At 35.7% G+C, this 21345-nt stretch overlaps 1 protein-coding gene across 7 annotated transcripts in view; it reads right to left on the bottom strand.

The window, feature by feature from the left end:
* Positions 1-1393: 1393 nt before the first annotated feature.
* The window catches only part of JMJD1C (jumonji domain containing 1C), a 314961-nt gene continuing 295009 nt past the window's right edge, over positions 1394-21345 (bottom strand). For all 7 annotated transcript variants that reach the window (XM_068547462.1, XM_068547463.1, XM_068547464.1 and 4 more), the window contains 9 exons: positions 20934-21212; positions 17355-17523; positions 16541-16631; positions 15933-16063; positions 15421-15543; positions 11991-12130; positions 10250-10426; positions 2545-2676; positions 1394-2280 (listed from right to left, as the gene is read on the bottom strand). In XM_068547462.1, the coding sequence (XP_068403563.1) occupies positions 2191-2280; positions 2545-2676; positions 10250-10426; positions 11991-12130; positions 15421-15543; positions 15933-16063; positions 16541-16631; positions 17355-17523; positions 20934-21212 (1332 nt within the window). In that variant the 3' untranslated portion in view covers positions 1394-2190. The remainder of the gene's footprint in view (positions 2281-2544; positions 2677-10249; positions 10427-11990; positions 12131-15420; positions 15544-15932; positions 16064-16540; positions 16632-17354; positions 17524-20933; positions 21213-21345) is intronic.

The raw sequence follows: 21345 nt of genomic DNA, 5'->3' as shown, positions 1-21345 counted from the left end.
AATGTCTTTAATGATTGATGCAAGCATTATGGTCCTCTCTTTCCACTCCCCCCCCCCACCCCCACCCCTTACCAAGAATTAGGTCACTAGCATGGGATTCAGACGATCGATAGAATACTCTCATCAGATGAGTTTTCTCTGAAAGCCACACTGCCAGGCTTGATCTGCCTTAGCTTCAGCTATTCTATAGGGGTTGCAGGATGGTTTAAAAGTGGCTCAAACAACAGCAAGAGAAGCAAAAACATTTTGGAAGAAAACCACCAAAGACTTTGGGCCCTGGCAGACTTTAGGGGACCAGAAGGAGATGGTCTACTCCAGAATTAGTATCATGGGCTTGAAATTAATTTCACATCAAAATTAAATCCAATGGAATATACGAAAACGTTTAAGCAAAACATAACCATTTAATGAGTTGAGGCACTTGTGGAAAAATGGTATTAAAAAGTCAGAATCTTACAAAAGCAGATGCACATACTCACCAGTCCCGCCCCCCCTTTTCAAACCACTGGCCAAGTAGTTATCATCCATGCCATTAACCCGCGTGCCAGGTAGAGTATTAGCGTGAAATGTAATTGCTCACATTCCTGGCTGAACCTTGCCTGGAGTAGACGGTGGCATAACGGCCTACGTGGAACTAAAAAATGGTGGACATAAGCAACAGGATAAAAACCAAGCAGCTTACAAGGTCACAACTTAGGCTACCACTTTTTTCTTTTAAGCTATGTGCTTTCAGATAGATAGATAAGAAAAGGCCATCCCTTCAACATCCTGCAGGTGTCAGTGGAGGGCTACATATTTCCAGTAAAATTCAAAAGGTAAGGTTAGGGTAGGACTATGTGAGCCTCCTCAAGCAACCAACTGCTAACGGCAGTCAGCTGTTAAAGCCAAGACTCCAAATTAAAGCAGCTTGCCAAGGTCACACAGTAAATAACAGAACTCATATTCAACCCAGGCTGGCTGACTGCAGGCTCTTCTCTGCCACCTGCCCCCACTCTCTCCTTCTCCTCTCCCTGCGACAGCATCTCTGCGGCGAAGGGCACTTATTTGATATTGTTATGACCACATACTCCCATGATCATGACTTTAATGTATGAGTTCCTCTTTCAACTAAATGTATTTAGTCACAAATAAGAAATGTTGGAGTTACCTGTATTCATTAGCTGGGCCACAGGACAAGAAAGTGGAGGCACTTACTTGTGATGACCTATAACAACATCTGAAGAAAGCTTAAAAAGCTTACAAGAATCAAAGACAAGAGGGAAGTGTTCCGGGAGAGGACACCGTATCACAAGAAAATGCTGGTAGTCACCCTGATGATGACGAAGCCCCCAGTAATAGGCATACCAAGAGGGAGAACTCTTAGACTAGCCAATTTTTGATAAAGTCCTTTTAATGGAAAATGTAAAACCCCTCTCAACTTTACAAAGCCATATGTAACACTTGCACTTTAACAAATAAAAGCAAGCCAATGTTTTAAAAAAATACATCATTAAATGTATATATGTATATATTTACATAGCATATTAAGTTTAATATTTAGCTTTAAAAGTTCACATAAATTTTACCAAAATGAGACAATTTTAAATAAATTACACCTTTTGAAAATGTTTAATTGTACAGTCAATAGCTTCAACAAAATATTGAAGTGTCTGTATTTAGTATCTACTTTATATACTTTATATTTTACAAATTTTACAATCATTTGGCAGTAATTTTCTAATTATGACATGTATGCTGTGCGATTCAGCAATTTCCCAAATGCAGGCAGTAGCTGGTGTTTGTGTCCTATTCTCACAGTAACTGTCTCAATGTAGTGAAAAATATCAGTTATTTTAGTAAACTGTACATAGTCACATTTACACTTGATCAACAATATAGCATAGAATTTTGTATTTTTGTCCAAAAATAAATACATCATTTTAAATCTGGCATTTTCACAAACATCATATACACTATAATACAAAAACAGCTATGAATTGCTGCTTTAAAATTTAGCTTGTTTTAGTATCACTGAATCACAGGAGCTGTGACTTATGCTATACTGCTGTGGTGTCAGTAACAAGTAATTACTACAAAGAGAATTTCTTGGCACTGATGGTTTATGAAGCTTAAGTCAGTGTACATACATATCATTGTTCAAGAGTAAGTAATTCCAGTTCAATGGCCTAAAAACATCAAACTGGACCACACCTAATTTTCTTCCATAGCCTCTACTTGATCTTCATGTATCTTCAAAGCTCTCACCATTTCCTTGACTGCATGATACAGGATATTTTTAACCTGAAAGAGATGTTGGTATTTCTAATCACTTCAGCAGGAGATAAATTAACAAATGAAAACTGCACCAGAATTAAAAAAAAAAAAAAAACAACTGTTAAGCCAAAAGTTAAAATTAGTCATATAATTAAATACTGGCGTTAATCTTTGGTTGTTATCCTAATGTGACAAACTAGGCAATGATGGCCTAAGCTGTTACGCATGTTTTAGAATTCTGAATATAAAAAGTCTGCAGAACAGGAGCTAGTTAGAAAATTCATCTCTTACCTGTAGCTTATCATCATAATTGATTTCTTCCTTCAAAAGTCTCAGTTCTTGTGTTAAATGAAATGACTGTACTAGGTGTTCTGGAGACACAAAGTCTTCAGTTACCTGAATACAGCTGTGAAAATTCTGTACCTATTCCCCAAACAGAAACAGAAAAGTATAAGTTTTAGGAGGTGGGAATAAAGAGAAGCAAAGTTGTCTGCTAACACAAGAGACAATTCACCAGAGAACTTATTTTCTCCAAAACATCAAATGCATTTCAAAGTGGAACACTACACTTTATGAGAAAGTTTATCACTGAAAAGCTTCATGTAAATGGAATATTTTTAAACGATGCAAAGAAAAGAACTTTTCTAGGAATCCTTCAGAGAGGCTGATAATCAGATCCTAATTATCAATTTTGTCAAGGTGGATTTTGGGGTGTTACTTAAAAACAACAACAACAACAAAACGCTAACTGGAAGGTATCTGTTTCACCAATCAGTGCAATCAATCGGTATGTCTGTTGTTGCTCCTTTGACTTTCTGCATTTGGTCATTTCACTGTTAACTTTTACACCAGAGAGTAGATGAAAGGAAATGAAACTTAGTTTGATTATTTATGAGGAACTGTGATGAAAACTGTAGTTCCAGGAACTGTGATGAAAACTGACCACAACAGTTTTAGAATTCTCCGAGGATTTTGTTTGTGCCTTTTTTTTTTCTTTTGTGCCTTTTCTTTCAAATCAACCAATTAAAGATACCCTTCAGTCTCTTGTGGCATCAGTACAACTGTTTTTCTACTAGTTCTCCCTCTCTTGACTAAATGGTATTCACAAGAAGCCAGTCAATATCTTACCTGTTATTTGTTCAGCATGTACAAACTAACTCTGCACTTTACAATTTCTTAGAACTGCTTTCTATCAACACTCAGGATAATGAGAAAGGACCAAGCTTATCCAATCTGGATTTTGTTTCTTTGCTGTCCTCTAGTGATATTAAAATATATCATAAAATTCCTGGGAAAGGAGAAATAACTGAAAAACTAAACATTTACATTTATTCTAATTTTTAAAGTATGAAAGTAAATTTCGTTGGGAGAAGTGAGCAGAGGGAGATAAACAAGTGGGGAATAGAGACTGTGGAAAAAAATCTGATGATAGAGTGATGAAATTCCAAAGGGGCTGGAATTGCTCCTCTGGGCATAGTGACCACCTGAACAGCTGCAGATGTCTTTATTCTTTAACTGAAGCACTGTGCCTTTACTGATAACTCGGTAGCATATATATTAAACATTTTCTTCCTTTAACCATTAGGTTGTTGATTCCTGTGGAGGATGAACATAGTGGATGCCTCACATTTTCAGCACTGCTGTACAGTCTCATTGGATCTTCATTATGTGTCTGTAGAACAGATGCTCTATTTCACAGAGCAGGAAACTATGGATAAGCAGTTCAGCGCCTGTTCCAAGATAAATCAGCCAATAAATGGCAAGTCAACAGGAACCCAGCTCCTGTGATATCTTGTCTAACAGATGCTTTACAGTCCTGCATGAACTCAGTCATACCAGCATACACAGGCTCCAAATGCCCTGTCTTATCTTACATTCATCTGAACACGCTATGGGGATTAAGTCCTTCTGAAGTTCTAGCATGTAACTTTTAGCATATGCAACTATTTTTTTAAAAATAATTTCTCTTCACTGATATTCTAATTGCATTCATACATCATTTGCCTGGTTTTATTTCTTTTTTCCATAGTCCTTTAGCCCTTTGAGCATTTTTAAGATAACCGACTTAAAAGTCTATCTAGTAAGTCTGATGTCTGGCCTTCCTCAGGGACAGTTTCTGTTGAGGTATTTTTTCCCCATGAGTGGGCCCTACTTTCCTGTTTCTGTGTATGCTTTGTGACTTTCTGTTGAAAACTGGACATCTAAACATTATAATGTGGTAACTAGAATCAGGTTCTCCCCTGCCTCAGAGTCTGCTGCTGTTGACAGGGATTGTAGTCATCCATTTGTTTTGTGACCTTTCCAAATTAATTTTGCAAAGACTATTCCTCTTCTGGCGTGCTCACTGATGTCTGTGTTCGGTTATCTCAGGTGGTCAGCCAGTGACCTGTCAGATTTCCTTGAAGGCCAAAACTCAGATGTCCTCTTCTTCATTAAGCAGTCCCCTGGTCGATGTAAGTTCTCAATTTAGATTCCAGAGCTCTGAAAAAGTTGATTCTTACGGTTGTTTTAAAATCACTTTTAGAACAGTGACTTTCATTAGTGGTTACAAGATGTTATTTTGTTTCCTAATGACCTCAACTTGATATATATTCTTAAAGACTTAAGGGTTAGTTTGCAAAGGCAAGGTTCAGTTTTAAGGTGGAATATATTTGAACTTCCCATTCCACTTACCCCTTTTTGTGCCATCTTTGAGTCATTTACATTTCACTTCCTTGGCAGACTGTCTTATTCATACTTGCCTTCAAGATCAGTTGTAATCATAAATAGGTAATGTTAAGAAAATGTAACTTTTGTTTTCAGAGTAGGAAAGTTATTATCTTGACACTGTGATTTTGTCTGAGTCCTTTTAGTCATAAGAATGTAGAGAATTTACAACTTAGCAATATTATTAACTTGCTTGAATGACCAAATACAATCAGTTAAGTAGATGAGAACAAAATTATCAGTAAAGATTTTGTGTTAATTTTAAAAAACTGTTGCTGTTTAAAACTGAAAGCTACTCCAAACCTCAGGACACTAGAGCTGAGAAAGTAAATCCTGGAGGTCAAGATTCACCTGCTTTATCTAAGGGTATACACACAGGGTTTCACAGACTCAGCCACGTTTGCCAACAGAAGATTTTTAAGCCTGCAATTCTAGAGTAGTTCTTAGAATACAAAGAAGGCTGTGGCTGTGATCCTGTCGCTCAGCTTGCCGACATACACATCTGAATGCCGCTGCACAGAGCTATCCCGTGTCCGTCTCTCCTCCCGCCCCAGGCTTCTCGAAGTGCTCACTGCTGACAAATCAAAGAAAGGTATGTTGATTCTTCCCTAGCACTGCTGGCCAGTCAAGTCATGCACTATCATTTGGACGAAAGTTTTTTGTTACATGCCTTGGGTTTTGCAAGGGCTTCCTATCAGTGTGGTTCCTGGACAGTAACGTCAGCGTCACCTGGGAACTTGTCAGAAATGTAAAATTCCAGGTACCTCCTCAGACCCACTGAATCAGAAACTCTGGGCATGGGGTCTAGCAATCTGTGTTATATCAAGCCCTCCAGGAATTCTGATGTATGCTAAAGTGTGAGGGAAGCACTGAGACTCTGGGGTTATTTAAAGGGCTATCTGTGGTTTACTGGAAGTGTTGAAGCCATCAATGAAAAGTTTTCAGGACCTCTATGGACTACGTAAGTTGTAAATAATAATGCGCATTGTCTTAAATCCAAGTTAACATTGTTAACAGAGTTCATACTTCCTTTTAATTCTCTCTCAAAACCACATTACCACCACTTGTGAGTCATGGACAACACCCTTTAAACAGAGTACAAATAACTGTGCTGTCATTATCATATCACATAAGGGAAGGAAGGTAGAAATTCTTGCAATTCTGTGCCAAAATATGCAGCAGAGAAGTTTTTACTTGGAACACTCAACAATTTAGTGGCAGAGATCAGAATAGAATTTGCCAGTCTAGATGCTGTTTCAGTCTATTTAAGTATAGCATCTTAAGTAGGAGTGTGTGTGTGAGTACAGAATAGAATACAAGTACATACTGTTTAAGTGAGGCTAAAGCAGAGTGACTTGTGAACTAAGCTTTTTAACAGGATTACTTTGCCCACTATTTTGAGAAAAAAAGGCTGTTCTCTTCCCTCTCTTCCCCCAAGAAAGTATAAGCAGTAGAGAGACATTTACATGCAGGGACTCTCTCTGCATAATAGCGATTGCCTCTGGAGTAGAGGAACTGAGGGCAAAGGTGAGAAAAAGACTTAATTTTCACTGTGAACCATCGTGTACTGTTTGTTTGTTTGAATTTTAAAAAATCATATGAATGCATTACATTTTCAAAAGAAAGTATTTTAAAATTGTTTTCTTGACAAACAGTACTGGAACAACTGCATGTCCATATGCAAAAAAAACGGAACTTCAGTCCACACTCTGCACTATATACAAAAATTAACCTAAAAATGGATAACAGACCTATATGTAAGACTATCAACTATAAAACTTCTAGAAGAAAATTTAAGAGAAAGTCTTTTTGATCTTGGGCTAGGCAAAATTTTTCAGATACAATAAAAGTATATAGTACATTAAAAAAAAATTGATCAACTGAACAAAATTTAAGAACTGCTGTTTGGAAGACACCATTAAGAAAATGGAAGGACAACCCACAGGTTGGGAGAATATATGTGCAAAAGCACATATCAGATAAGGAACTTAGAGTAGATAAAGACATTCAACATAGTAAGAAAAAAAGAACCCAATTACAAAAATGTATATATAAATAAATGTATTGCAACTACTTCTCCCACTCTTGGGTTACGTTTTCACTCTCTTAATAGTGCTTTTTTTAATGAACAGAAATTCTTAATTTTAATATATCCCAGCCTATCCATGTTGAAAAAATGGACAAATATTTGAACACATTTACCAGAACAGATTTACAGATGGCAAATAAACACGAGAAAAGATGTTCAACATATTTAGTTATTAAGAAAATGTAAATTAAAGCCATAGTGAGATTCAAATGCTTAAAAACAAAACTGACAGTAAGCAGAGGAGATGGGACTCACATATACTGCTTTGGGGAATGGAACATGGTACAACCACCAGGCTGGCAGTATCTTATAAAGTTACTCACACGCTTATCATGTGACCAGGTGGTCCCACTACTCGGTATTTACCCAACTGAAATGAAAACCTATATTCATACAAAAACCTGTACGTAAATGTGGCTTATAGTGGATTTATTATTGCCCCAAACTGAAAACAACAATGAAAAACTACCCAGTAATAAAAAGAAACAACTACTGATATACACAATAACATGGATGAAACTCAAATACATTATACTGAATAAGAAAAGTCAGACTCAAAGGCTACATATTGTATAATTCTAATCATATGACATTCATATAAAGGCAGGACTATAGGGAAAGAAAATAGATAAGTGGTTGTAGGAATGTCAGGAGAAGAGGTTGACTAAAAAGTGGGGGGTAGATCAGTGGAACAGGATGGAAAGTCCAGAGATAAACCCACGCACATCTAAACTATGACAAAGGAGGCAAGAGTGTCCAAGGGAGAAAAGACACTCTCTTTAATAAGTGGTGGTGGGAAAATTGGACAGCTACATGTAAAAGAATGAAATTAGAACACACCCTAACATCACACACAAAAATAAACTCTAAAGACCTAAAATGTAAGACTAGATACTATAAAACTCCTAGAGGAAAACAGGCAGAACACTCTCTGACATGAACAGCAGCAATATCTTTTTTGATCCACCTCCTAGATTAATGAAAATAAAAATAAATGGAACTTAATTAAACTAGAAAGCTTTTGCACAGCAAAGAAAACCAACAAAATGAAAAGACACCCTCAGAATGGGAGAAAATATTTGCCATGAAGCGACCAACAAGGGATTAATCTCCAAAATATACAAACAGCTCATGCAGCTCAATATCAAAAAAACACAACCCAATCAAAAAATGGGCAGAATGTCTAAACAGACATTTTTTCCAAAGAAGACATACAGAGCCAAAAGGCACATGAAAAGATGCTCACCATCACTAGTTATTAGAGAAATGCAAATCAAAAGCACAGTGAGGTCACACTGGTCAGAATAGCCATCATCAAAAGATCTACAAACAAATGCTGGAGAGGGTGTGGAAAAAAGGGAACCCTCCTACACTGTTGGTGGGAATGTAAATTGGTATAGCTACTATGGAGAACAGTATGCAGGTTCCTTAAGAAACTAAAAATAGAACTACCATATGATCTAGCAATCCCACTCCTGGGCATATATCTAGAGAAAACTGTAATTTGAAAAGATACATGCACCCCAATGTTCACTGCAGCACTATTTACAATAGCTAGGACATGTAGCAACCTAAATGCCCATCAACAGACGAATGGATGAGGAAGTTGTGGTACATATATACAATAGAATATTACTCAGCCATAAAAAAGGAATGAAATAATGCCATTTGCAGCAACATGGATGGACCTAGAGACTGTCATACTGAGTGAAATAAGAGAAAGACAAATATATGATATCGCTTATATATGGAGTCTAAAAAAATGGTACAAATGAACTTATGTACAAAACAAAAATAGAGTCGCAGATGTAGAAAACACTTATGGTTACCCAGGGGGGAAAGGAAGGGGAGGGATAAATTGGAAGACTGGGATTGACACATACACACTACTACATATAAAACAGATGACTAATAAGGACCTATTGTATAGCACAGGGAACTCTACTCAATACTCTGTAATGGCCTGTATGGGAAAAGAACCTAAAAAAAAGAGTGGATATATGTGTATGTATAACTGATTCACTTTGCTGTACACCTGAAACTAATACAACATTATAAATCAACCCTACTCCAATAAAAATTAAAAACAAAAATGAGTGGGGGGGAGTAAGAGGGAATTTTTTGAAGTGATGGCAATGTTGTTTTGATTGTGTTGTTGCCTAACTACATATTTGTCAAAACTTACAGAACTATACACTAAAAAGTACATTTATTATATGCAAATGATACCTAAAAAATGCACTGTCCAGTTTGACTTTTAAGAAAATGGATACTGGATAAACTGAGTATGTGAGTAAGGATTTTCAAGGGAACCTGTTTTGTATTATCAGATAATTACACCTAGTTAGAAAAATATTTACTGTGCTATTCTCTTAAACAGACTGCTCCTTTGAGGGCATTTTACATTTGAATACAGATTAGCTATTTTCTGATAAGAGGCTAGAAGCCCAAAGAATAGTATGTGGGGTGAATCCCAGTTAAACATGAATCATAAATGACACATCTCTGAAATGATATAAGTCCATGAGAAAATAAAACAATTTAACATAAATAATCCATTCATTTAATTAATACACTTAATTATATTTTACAATAAATGCTGTTTGAGATCTAAGAATGATAAATCTAACCCTGAACTTGACATCTTAAAAACTAAACAACTATTCTCACTTAAGAAATATTTGTGGCTGTTATAATAGTGTCACAAATATTACACAGGCAATAACTGCATATAGTTATATAAAATGTAGGAAACTTTGCTTGGTAAAAGTACACACATCAGATACATCTCAATAACCAGGTGGTGGCAAAGGTGGGGAACCAACTCTGAGGCAAACTAGTTTTCTGGATTCTCGGGTTTCCTTTGCACTCTGTTACTATGAGCGCTAAACTGCTCTGTGGTAGCTTCAGTCTACTTATAGGAACCCACTGTATGCTTTTAATCCAAACCCTCCATATCACCATCGATTCTATGCCATTCTTCTAGGTGCCACACAGTCAAGCCACAGAAACAAAGACTAGATGTGTAATCACGTCAGATCTCATCAAGCACTGAAAAGCTGTTTCAGTAATTTCTTAATGAAGGCATACTGGTGTAGGTCATTCTCTTTCTTACATCTTCTTTCATTTATATTTATACTCAGAACAATTTCTTTCTGGTTCTTTCAGTAACAAGTGTGTTAGAAGCAACTTTTTATATACCTGATGAAGTGCTCCTGCTGGTAAGACAATGGCATCACCAAGGAACTGAATAAGAGTGCAGGCTTTGACTCCATATTCCTCAAGCAGTCTTTGGCGAAGCTTTTTGTTCACATACCAACTCTGGTCACGAATTGGATCGTGTTCTGGTAGAACTTCAAGGCCTTGTTCTTTTGAAATCTGAAATATAGATTAAAATGAAAATATATACCCCAATTTAAGTAAAGAAAATGGTAAATCCTGTTCAGTTAAATTTCTATTTTCTTTACAATAACAGTCTGTTCTCAGAATCTTCTGGAACGATGACTGAGCTTAAGTTACAGAAAATGATATTCTACAATTGGAAAAGCCAAAGGACATGAAAACAATATTGCACACTGATACACTATTAGTAAAGTAAATCATACTCCCTTCTTACCTTCTCCTTCCACTATGAAGTTCTCTTTTTTTTTAAAAAAAAAGTTTTATTAACTATTATTTATTTCTTTTTCAGGCTTTTTTTTTTTTTTTTTTTTTGGCTGCACCGTGCAACATGTGGGATCTTTGTTCCCCGACGAGGGATCAGACCCGTGCCCCCTGCAGTCGGAAGCACAGAGCCCTAACCACTGGTACGACGGGGAATTCTCTCCACTATGACGCTTTCATCCATTTGGTTCCTTACAGTTATTTTTAAGAGTATAGCACAAAGACTGGGAAAAGCTTAGTTTCCAAAAGCCAAACCATTTGTATGTGTGGACATCATAAACATTCATTCATTCATTCACTCAGCTGCGTGGGGTCTTTGTTGTGGCACTTGGGATCTTCGTTGCAGCATCTCTTAGTTGTGGCATACGGGATCTAGTTCCCTGCCAGGTATTGAATCTGGGCCCCCTGCATTGGGAGTGTAGAGTCTTAACCACTGGACCACCAGGGAAGTCCCCATAAACATTTCTTTTTGCTGCTCTTTTTTTAAGGTAGGTACACAGATAAATACCTTTATATTGCTAACCTTCTAACCCTTGACAAATCACTTTCAAGGGACCCTCTGACGAACCAGTGAAACGTTCTGCTTTAAAAAGCATAATTTATAACATTTTAAATTAAAAGACTGGTAGGTAGTTCTGGGATAAAATAGTAGTTACAGGGCCATAGCTCCCTCGCTTCACACTGACCAAAGACAGACCTTAAGTCCATTCAGAAAGAAGATGAAGTATAATAAGAAAAACAGCAATTATGGTCCATTAAAAGAAATCCCTATAATTACAAAATTCAGAAAATATTTGAGAAAAGGGTTTGAACCAATTTCAGATTAATGTGTCACTTTTTTAACAAGTATACGATTACTCAATTTCAGTCTATTCAAATAAGTATCACAGAGCAATCAGATATGACAGAGCAGAATTACTGTCTAGGTCAACAGCCAAAAATACCAATACAATTAAAAAAAATTCTGCCTTCTTTACGTGTTTCTATGACAGATTTTATATTCTATAATTCCAATCACTACTTTTCATCAAGGGTAACATCTGACTCATCAACAGGTTCTTTACTCTAAGGGGATGAAGGAGTACTACTAACTGAGAAGAAGCTGCCATTCAAATTCCTCAAGAGAAAGGAGCTTTTGATTTTCAACAACAAAAAATTCCATCCTCCTATGTAAAAATTACTCAATCATCTTATACTGCTGAATGCCCATGAAGTTACGTTAAAATTTAAGTCTCTGCTCAAGGTGAAGAGATAAAACTGTCTGTAACCTAAATTATACCTTCTGAAGAAATTCCCTTATCTTGTCAACATCTTTCCCAGCATAAATATGCCACAGGGCACCAGGTATTTCACTTGAGTCCTTCAATCGTTTTCTTAAAATGTCATCCAAATCTTCTTCCTCAAATTTCTTAAGTATTCCTGAAACACAGAATATATTCAAACTGGTCAGTAAAGACTACCAGAAAGCCAAGTCTCCTAAAATTGATCTACCATAGTAGCATAGTGCCTGACTAGATTGGGACTCTTAAAGTGGAGATAAACCCAGTTACACATGAAAACTGTTAGAACTATAAGAGCAGAGAACAATGACCTGGGGTAACTGGGAACAGAATCAACAGTAACTTTCCCAGTTCATGTGTCTTCTGTAAACCAAGGGATGGGAGATAAAAACGCAAGGGCTTTTAACTCAAACATAACCAACTTTCCTCCTGTCCCAAGGGTGTGGTCATAACAATGTTTTGTACTCACAGCATTTCATAACTTACAAAGGACTATCATGACCACTATTATGGTAGGCAAGGATCATAATAACCTTTACTTTACAGCTGAGCAAAAAGGTTCCGTGAGGAGAAGGGATTTATTCATTGCCATGACTAATGAATGGCAGAGCAAAATGTCTTCCGACTAATTTCTGGGAGATCTCATTTATGATTATTGGTTAATCTGTAATCAAATGCAAATGCTTCAGGTGCTATGACTGAGGAGGCATCAAGGCCATTCTTCGAAACTACTGACAAATTAAAAACTGCACATATATATGCACAGAAAAAATGTTAACAATAGTTACCTCTGAGTGAAGGACAGGAATGTCGTTTTCAAATCCCTGATTTCACTACAATGAACATTTTAGTTTTTTCTTTTTGAATTTTATTTTATTTTTAATACAGCAGGTTCTTATTAGTTATCCGTTTTATACATATTAGTGTATAGATGTCCATCCCAATCTCCCAATTCATCCCACCCCCACCCCACAATGAACATTTTAAAGAAATGTTTTAAGAGAAAAGGAAATCTATTGTCTAATACAAAGAACATAGCAAATGTTCCCTAATTTGTGACAATGAAATCTTTTTTATGCTTAAAGTTAGCTGCAAAGATTTCTTGAAGTCAAACATTAGGTGTTTACAATATGCCAAGCACTGTCCTAGAATCTTGGGGATTAGAGTTAAGAAAGACCCAGTTAAGACTTCACAGAATAAAAGATGGTATTAATAAGTGTAGGCAAATAAACAAGAATATCACATAGTGGTTAAGCACAATCATACGAGTACAAAGGGTACACAAAGACTGGGTCAGTCCTCGAATGTTATCTTTTAATGAAAAAGATAACTTAAAAAGAAAATTGTTACTGCTCTGCAAATTCTAAAAAGGCTGCTAGAAAGAATACATCAGATATTTGTGACAGTGAAATCACAAGGAAGAAAATGGTTGCTGGAGCAGAGAAAGTTTATTCTTTAAGTGAAGACCTCTAGGGGGAGGTGACAATCTGAGCTACATTTTGAGGGATGAATACAGGAATTTGCTAGGGAGACAAGGAGGTAGGAGAGCCACTGTATGCAGAGGAAAAAGCGTGTGCTTTATGTAGGTCGGTTTTCTTGATGTGTTTTAAGCATTATTATAACACTATAACATTCCTTTTTTTGTGACCATCTATAAAAATTGGCAAAAACTTTAAAGAAAGACAGTCCAAGAATTAAAGTCCAAGAATTAAAATTAAAAGCTGATGACTTTTTCTCGAAAGATCAAACATTATGCTATGAATGAGGGATGGGAGATGAGCAGGAACAAAGATGAATAAGAAAGTTCTAGCATTTAAGGAGATGAAAGAAAAGTAGGGGAGAAAAGCAGATGTAACCTCTGTATTGTAGACTAAGTGCTATAATATCTAATACAATGTAAATGCTAGGTAAATAACTGTAAATACAATGTGAGTGCTATGTAAACAGTTGCTGGCTACAGCGAACTCCTTTTGCTTTTTGAAAGCCAGCACACAGCAAATTCAAGTTTTGCTTTTTGAAACTTACGGGAGTATCTTCTTTTTGCTGTGTATTTTCTATCCTTGACTGGTTGACCCCACAGGTGCGGAACCCGCAGATACGAAGGGGCAACTGTAACTCTGTGGCACCATAGCCTTTGAAAGGAGAAGTAATCTGATACCAAAGGGCACACACATTTCTGTCCTAGAGCTGAGACTACAACTCAAGTGTGCCTGACTCTCAAATCCTTGGGAGTAGGGGAGACAAGAGTTTTTATCAATTACAATCAATAGAGTCAGTTAAAGAAGCTGAGAAACTATGAGTTTCTACAGTTTTGGAGGAACTTAGGTTGTGTATTATAGAAGCTGTCAAATAGACACAAAAACTGAGTGAATACTATAATAAACCCCCAGGTCTTGAGCACCTAGCCACTAAGCTGCAGATATATTCTGGCCTCCAGATAGAATTGTTGAGCTAAGTGGTTGGAAATCATGTATAGAATTTCACAGGAAGTGCATGTAAACCAGAAAAGGTAGAGGATAAAGTCTATAACTCTAGAAAAGTCTGAAACTCCACCATATGAAGAATGAGGGGAGTAGTGTTACTGAAGCCAAGGAAAGTATTTGAAGAAGAGGTGTCGTTTACTACAGAGGGTACAAATAATAAGAGGACCACAAAGAAACCATTGTATTGAACTATGACTATCAGTGAAAGCCACAGCAATAGCAACAGTACAGTAATCTCAGTGGGGCGGCAGGCAGGGGCCAACCCGCATTGAGTTGAAATATGAAAGGGAGGTGATAGACACAGCACATGTGTTAAGAGGGCAGGAGCAACAGGATGGTGGCAAAGAAGACAAGGTCTGAAGAAGGCTTTTTAAGGAAGGAGGAAAAGTCTGAAGTTTGCTCCTACTCTTGAGAAAAGCCAGTGGAAAAAGAAAGTTGAAGGACCTATGTCTATAAAGAAGGGAATGATAGATGGAACAAGGTTTTAGAAAGAAACCCAGAGGACAGACTCTAAAACCTATACACTGGATTGAACGGTTATTTCTACTTAGGAGAAAAGGCCCCTTCTCTCTGGTACTAGAGGGGAAAAATGAATGCTTGAGACACAAACATGCCTTAATCATCTTCAGAGCTCAAGGACCTAGTTTCTATTCTTCACTAAATGTTTGTAAGTGAGCTTACCAGTTTATTTTCATAAACCCAATATTTAATAATAGGAAGTGAGCAAATAAAAATAATCCACTTTTAAATTAAAATTCCTTTTGTGTTAAAAAAAAGCCAGGTAAATTAATCACGCCTCCAAATAAATATTAGAATATCCCAATATCCACTGCAATTTTTTGGGGAATCTCTGATGTTAACACAGAGGCTGACATTCTAGATAATATTATTGTGTGTGGTTATTCAACTGTTATTCCAAAGACCACTATTCTTTAAGTTTCTTTACCTGCTTTTGAGAGAATGCCATTTCCTTTTGCTGTGCCAACATAGACTAGAATATTTACAACATCAGAAACTTCAACATGTAGATTTGTTGTTCCTATATCATGATCTTTAGCAGCAGCTACACCTGTGTATAAAATAAAATTTTACTTAGCATAACACTTTATATATCCTAGATATTCCTTCCAAAATCAGCTGAGGAAAATCTGTTAATTGTAATTTGAGTTTTAGTCTCCTTATTCCGAAACCTGCCCACAAAATACCACAATCCATGAACTGCACCGTAAAAATCAAATTAATAGAAAATGTAACTATATTTTATAAGGAATGAGCAGGTACTTAACTATATATTGGCTATTAATACCTAATATACACTGCTTGACTCAGAAAAAGATTTCAATGGATTATTAAAGGAACGGATTTAGCAGAATCTAAAAATGATTAGATAATTTATCTTTGGACGGAAGTTAAACTTCCATATACTCCAAGTTGATAGAAATGCAAATATGTACTTACCATAAGCACTGCACAACCTGGGTCCTAGATCAGGGCGTACAAAAAATCCTGGCAAATGAGAGGCCAAATTGAATTTTCCTTCTGGATTACAATACTCTGGCAATGGCAGGCTTTTTAAAAGATCTTCATATCTGAAGAATAACATTGACTTCTTTTGAATAAAGGTTTACATTCTTAAGTGCTTTCAAATACATAAATGTTCAAGTTGTTAAACTTTCCTTAAGGCCTTTAACAGTTAACACTTTCCTTGACTTCATTCAAAGTTTAAATGAATGCATAATACATGGATAAGCAAAGAATAGAAGTGATACTGACTAAAACTGCAATTCTCTTTCCCTAAACACAGCAAATTGAAAGCACCAAAGAGAAGAGAGGTCCCAAATGGGGCCTCCTCTTTGACAGCATCCTCTTCTTTACTGCCTAACAAAGACTTACCCCTGCTCAGACTACAGAGATTCAGTTCTTTCTTTTTTTATTACTTATTTTTAATTGAGGAGGATACTGCCTAAAGCTCACACTTGTAATTCATTATCCCACTTCTGGGGGTAATCTCAGCTCAACCTCAAAAGCCAAGAGTCAAAATAACAAGTATAGAAAGACATACATACCTTGCTGGCATCATAGTCTTGAAGTCTTCTCCTGAAGGGCAATCTTTCAGTTTTAAAACAACTGTTTCTCCACCTTTCGTTTTTTGCCGTTCTATAAGAATGCAATTGATTATTAAAAAGATAATCTGTCTTTTTATTTTTATTAATGTTTAGAAGAAGGAAGAAATGTAAAATGAATGAATACCTCTATTATTGTACAGTAGGTAAAGAATGCTTGCTTATGGACTTTTATTTCTTATGTATTCATGTAGTATTAAGATGTTTGTTCCTTATGAACACAGATATCTGTAATATCGCCATAAAATTCTTTATAAAAAGTCTCTTTACAATTGTTATTAAAATTAAAATTACAGTCTTACATTTTTACTTTTAATTTTTCAAAATGTTTTACACAAAGTGTGTTATTCAAGTTTCAAATGTTTTGGGGGTTGCCAAAAATATTCCCCAGGAACATTAATATATTGAATATGACATATGGAAACATAGTATAGATGACTTTTTTTTTTTTTTGGCTGCACCGTGTGGCTTGCTTGCGGGATCTTAGTTCCCTGACCAGGGAATGAACCCGGGCCTCGGCAGTGAAAGTGCTGTGTCCTAACCACTGGACTGCCAGGGAATTCCTAAACGACTTCTTTATGGTTAAAGAAAATGAGGGGTAGAGCCAGGAATAGGACCCAGTCTCCTACTTCCAAGTACTTGTTCCTTTTTACTAGACAACAAAGTAATACAGACATTTCAAAGATTAAACAATTTATCATTTTGGGGGGAAATGTTTAAGAAAACAGTAAAACAAAGAAACAAAAAAACAACATACTTGAAACTTCTTCAAAACCATCCCAGAATTCCTTAACATTGGCATTTGAAATAATGCTGTCTTTGCAGTTCAGGAGATCAGCCTGGTGGTCTCCAAAATCAAGACTAACTGAGTCCGCCTTCCACAAGCTAATGTTCATTTTCTTATGCACACCAGAAACCACTGCAGGCTTATAAATAAACAGACAGATAAAGAAAAGTTAAACGGTATATGGACACTTCCAAAATTTGATTTTACACACACATGCAACAGACGGTTAACATGTTGAATTTTAGGACTAATGACAAATTGTGAGAATAAAGAGGCTTTCAAAAACAGTCCCTGACCTGGAAAGATGTCCACAATATATTTTCAAAGAGAAAAGGTGATAAGAGAATGCCATGTACATGGCAGAGTACACTGCCATTTTGAAAACAAAAAATACGTAGTGTTTTTCAGGAAAGAGTCTGAAAGGCTATACTAAAAATTTCATTTCTAGGCAATATAAGTATGTTTTGTTTTATTTTTTTTTTAATTTTTTTATTTTTTTTAACATCTTTATTGAAGTATAATTGCCTTACAATGGTGTGTTAGCTTCTGCTTTATAACAAAGTGAATCAGTTATACATATACAATATGTTCCCATTTCTCTTCCCTCTTGCATCTCCCTCCCTCCCACCCTCCCCATCCCACCCCTCTAGGTGGTCACAAAGCACCGAGCTGATCTCCCTGTGCTATGCGGCTGCTTCCCACTAGTTATCTATTTTACATTTGGTAGTGTATATATGTCCATGACACTCTCTTACCCTGTCACATCTCACCCCACCCCCTCCCCATATCCTCAAGTCCATTCTCTAGTAGGTCTGTGTCTTTATTCCCGTCTTGCCACAAGGTTCTTCATGGCCTTTTTTTTTTTTTTTCCCTTAGATTCCATATATATGTGTTAGCATACTGTATTTGTTTTTTCTCTTTCTGACTTACTTCACTCTGTATGACAGACTCTAACTCCATCCACCTCATTACAAATACCTCCATTTCATTTCTTTTTATGGCTGAGTAATATTCCATTGTTTTGTTTTATTTACAGACTCCTTTTTATAGGCAAAACATAACCTTATATATTTGTACATATGCAATATATGTAAATAAGATTTTTAAATAAAATAGAGTCCTTGGGATTAAAACATAATTTATATACATTCTGATTTTATATCACTTAAAACACATACACACATTCTTTACCTCTACAAGGATCATGACAAAAATATTCACAATATTAAACAACCAAACACAACAACAATAAATTTCAAGTTGAATGACCAAGTCCCTGAAAGTGAATCTCTCCTTTGAAATCACATGAATTCAAATTTCCTCAAGGCTCTCTAACCCAAAAACCAACAATTGAAGATTGGTGGTTTTAAAACTCCAATGCCGATGGAAAAAAAGACCTCTAAAGGCAATCTGATGCATTATTCTTAGGTTTCTTTTTTTTTAAAATTCCTTTATTATAAATGAAAAGTAAAAGAGAACACAGGAAGTTGTGACGTAAGAGTCTCTCTTGTAAAAGTTATTTTTAAGTACTCTTAAAACTCACAAGATAATCAAACTTGAGGAACGATAAGTGCAGAATAACCTCAAGCTAGGGGTGTTATCACAAAAAGGTATCTCAAAAGAAAAGAAAAAAACAACAGCAAAAACCACCCTAAGAAGTTTGGTTAACCACTTGGGTAACTGCAACATTAAACTTCCTTTCAATGGGCTAATAATATATCCAACTATTAAAACAGGTTCAGCTATTAGATAATTAACTATTGCTGACAATTCACATATTAACTCCTAACCCTTATTATGCCTATCCAGTAATACTCCCATCCAGCCCTGTGCCACTCCTTATTTTGGTAACCAGCAGCTTGGGAAAAGTAAAATTAAAAAAAAAATTATAGAGGCACGTTAATTAATAAATTAGAATATTCTAAAGCAGAATTCTTAGGCTACTATCGTCATCATCATCTTCCTGAAATACTGAAAGCCTTCCTAATTTGACTCCTTGCCTCTGGTCTTATTCCCCTCCAATTCAACTTCCAATCTGCTTTGCTGTCAGTTATTTTAAAATGTCGATCTGTACAACACAGGGAATACAGCCAATATTTTATAATAACTATAAATAGGGTATAACCTTTAAAAAATGTGGATCACTATATTGTACACCTGTAACTTACATAATATTGTACATCAACTATAGTTCAATTTAAAAAGTCAATCTGAGTACTTTGATTCTTCAATTAAAACTGTCATCTACAGGATCAAGTTCAAACTCTTTAGCAAGACATAAAGGCCCCTCATAATCATAACTGTAACCACCTCATTTCCCCATCATTACCCCACAGAACTCTTATTAATGCCAGGTAAACAAAGCTACTGAACAGTTCCCCAAACACCCGATCCTTTTTATTTCCAACCTCTTGTCCATCTATAAAACCTTCACTTAACCCCTGAGACATCAATTCATACTAGCCCTTCTGAATTAGTACTCTAGCTTATTCATTCACTCTTTTAGGTTTCCACAGTACCTTAAACAAAGTTCTGAGAACATGTAACGTATTTATAAAAGTATTTATTTATGAGACTGTTTAAGCCTACACAAATTTAAGTCATCTAAATTGTGACGCAGCAATGGCATCAGGGCTTCAAGGGAGAGCCAACCAAAAAAATATATGCTAAATACCGTGTATGTGCAATGCATGGGTGTGTATTTTTTCTAGGGTGAGGAACCAAGCTGTCATTGGATTTTACAAAGGATTAGAGACCTAAAAAGATTAAGAGCCATTGTACTAAAATGGTTCTTACTCATTTTTACATGATGTACTCATTTTTATATCCTTAATGGCCAGCACAAAGACGATTTTATTAGGTGGTCAATAACTCTCTGTTAAATGAAAAAAATGAAGTAAAATAGCAATGATGTTTTCCAGAATGCAAGAAAAAAACTGAAGATAATACTAAGTCATGCAAAATCCTAATTTGTGCACTAATGTAGTAAATTACCATCTGAAATGTGTATCAAACATTATTATATCAAAACTCTGGTCAAACAGAAAATCATTTTTATTTGAGCCAAATTAAATAATGGAGTTTGTCATTCAAGATTTGATAAACTAACATAAATACATGTTCTATAGGTAAATATTAAAGGCAAAAACATCTACACTTCTCATCAGTTCAAGAAAACTGCTTTTACTATTAACACTGTGATAGCAGAAATGAATCTGTTAACTGAACTAAAATACAAATGTAAAAAAAGGAAGGTGATACCAAACTTTGTGAATATATGGCTTTATTAAAAGTCTGCTAACAAATTGAAATTAATTATAACATCAAATAATCAATGCTTCCCTGTTAATTCATATAAATCTGGCCAAAAAATAAGAATTCAGAAACAATCATTCTGGTAACTTTTTTGGTGTTTTTGATATCTTCCAACCCAAATGTGTCAAGTATTATCTTTCCCCTTTCTTTCTAATCCTAAGGAGAAAACCATTTTTCCTATTCAACCAGCTTTAGTTCCACTCAGAGCATACTAAATCAGCTTAAAATACTCACTTGTCCATGTTTCCAACACTCTTTGAAAAGCTTCCAATTATTAATATTTTTATAATCCTTAAGCCACAGAATATGCTTCTCACAGATCCAAGAATGTGGTATATCACTGTACAATTTATTGTTTTCATCCATGGCAGGTTTTCTGTTTTCTTTAGGTTCTTCTTTGAGCTCTGGTTTAACATTTATCTTAGAGGCTTTATTTGGTGGAATTTTGTTTTCAACAACCGAAGCAATTATGTCATCAAGAATGTTTGGCATAGTCCTTCCACTTTTACCACTCTAATAAGGAAAAAAAGTTATATTTTCAGGGGAAATGATTACATTTGGAAACTTTTGCTTTTATTTACTATTACATAGCAAGCAACCAACACAAACAATATATCTGGCTTCAAGAATCATGTCAATGGATATG

This window comes from Eschrichtius robustus, chromosome 7 (assembly GCF_028021215.1).
Source record: "Eschrichtius robustus isolate mEscRob2 chromosome 7, mEscRob2.pri, whole genome shotgun sequence".
In the NCBI taxonomy this organism is placed as follows: Eukaryota; Metazoa; Chordata; class Mammalia; order Artiodactyla; family Eschrichtiidae; genus Eschrichtius; species Eschrichtius robustus.
Note: the sequence above shows the minus strand (reverse complement) of the source record. Positions and strands in the feature narration are given on the sequence as shown.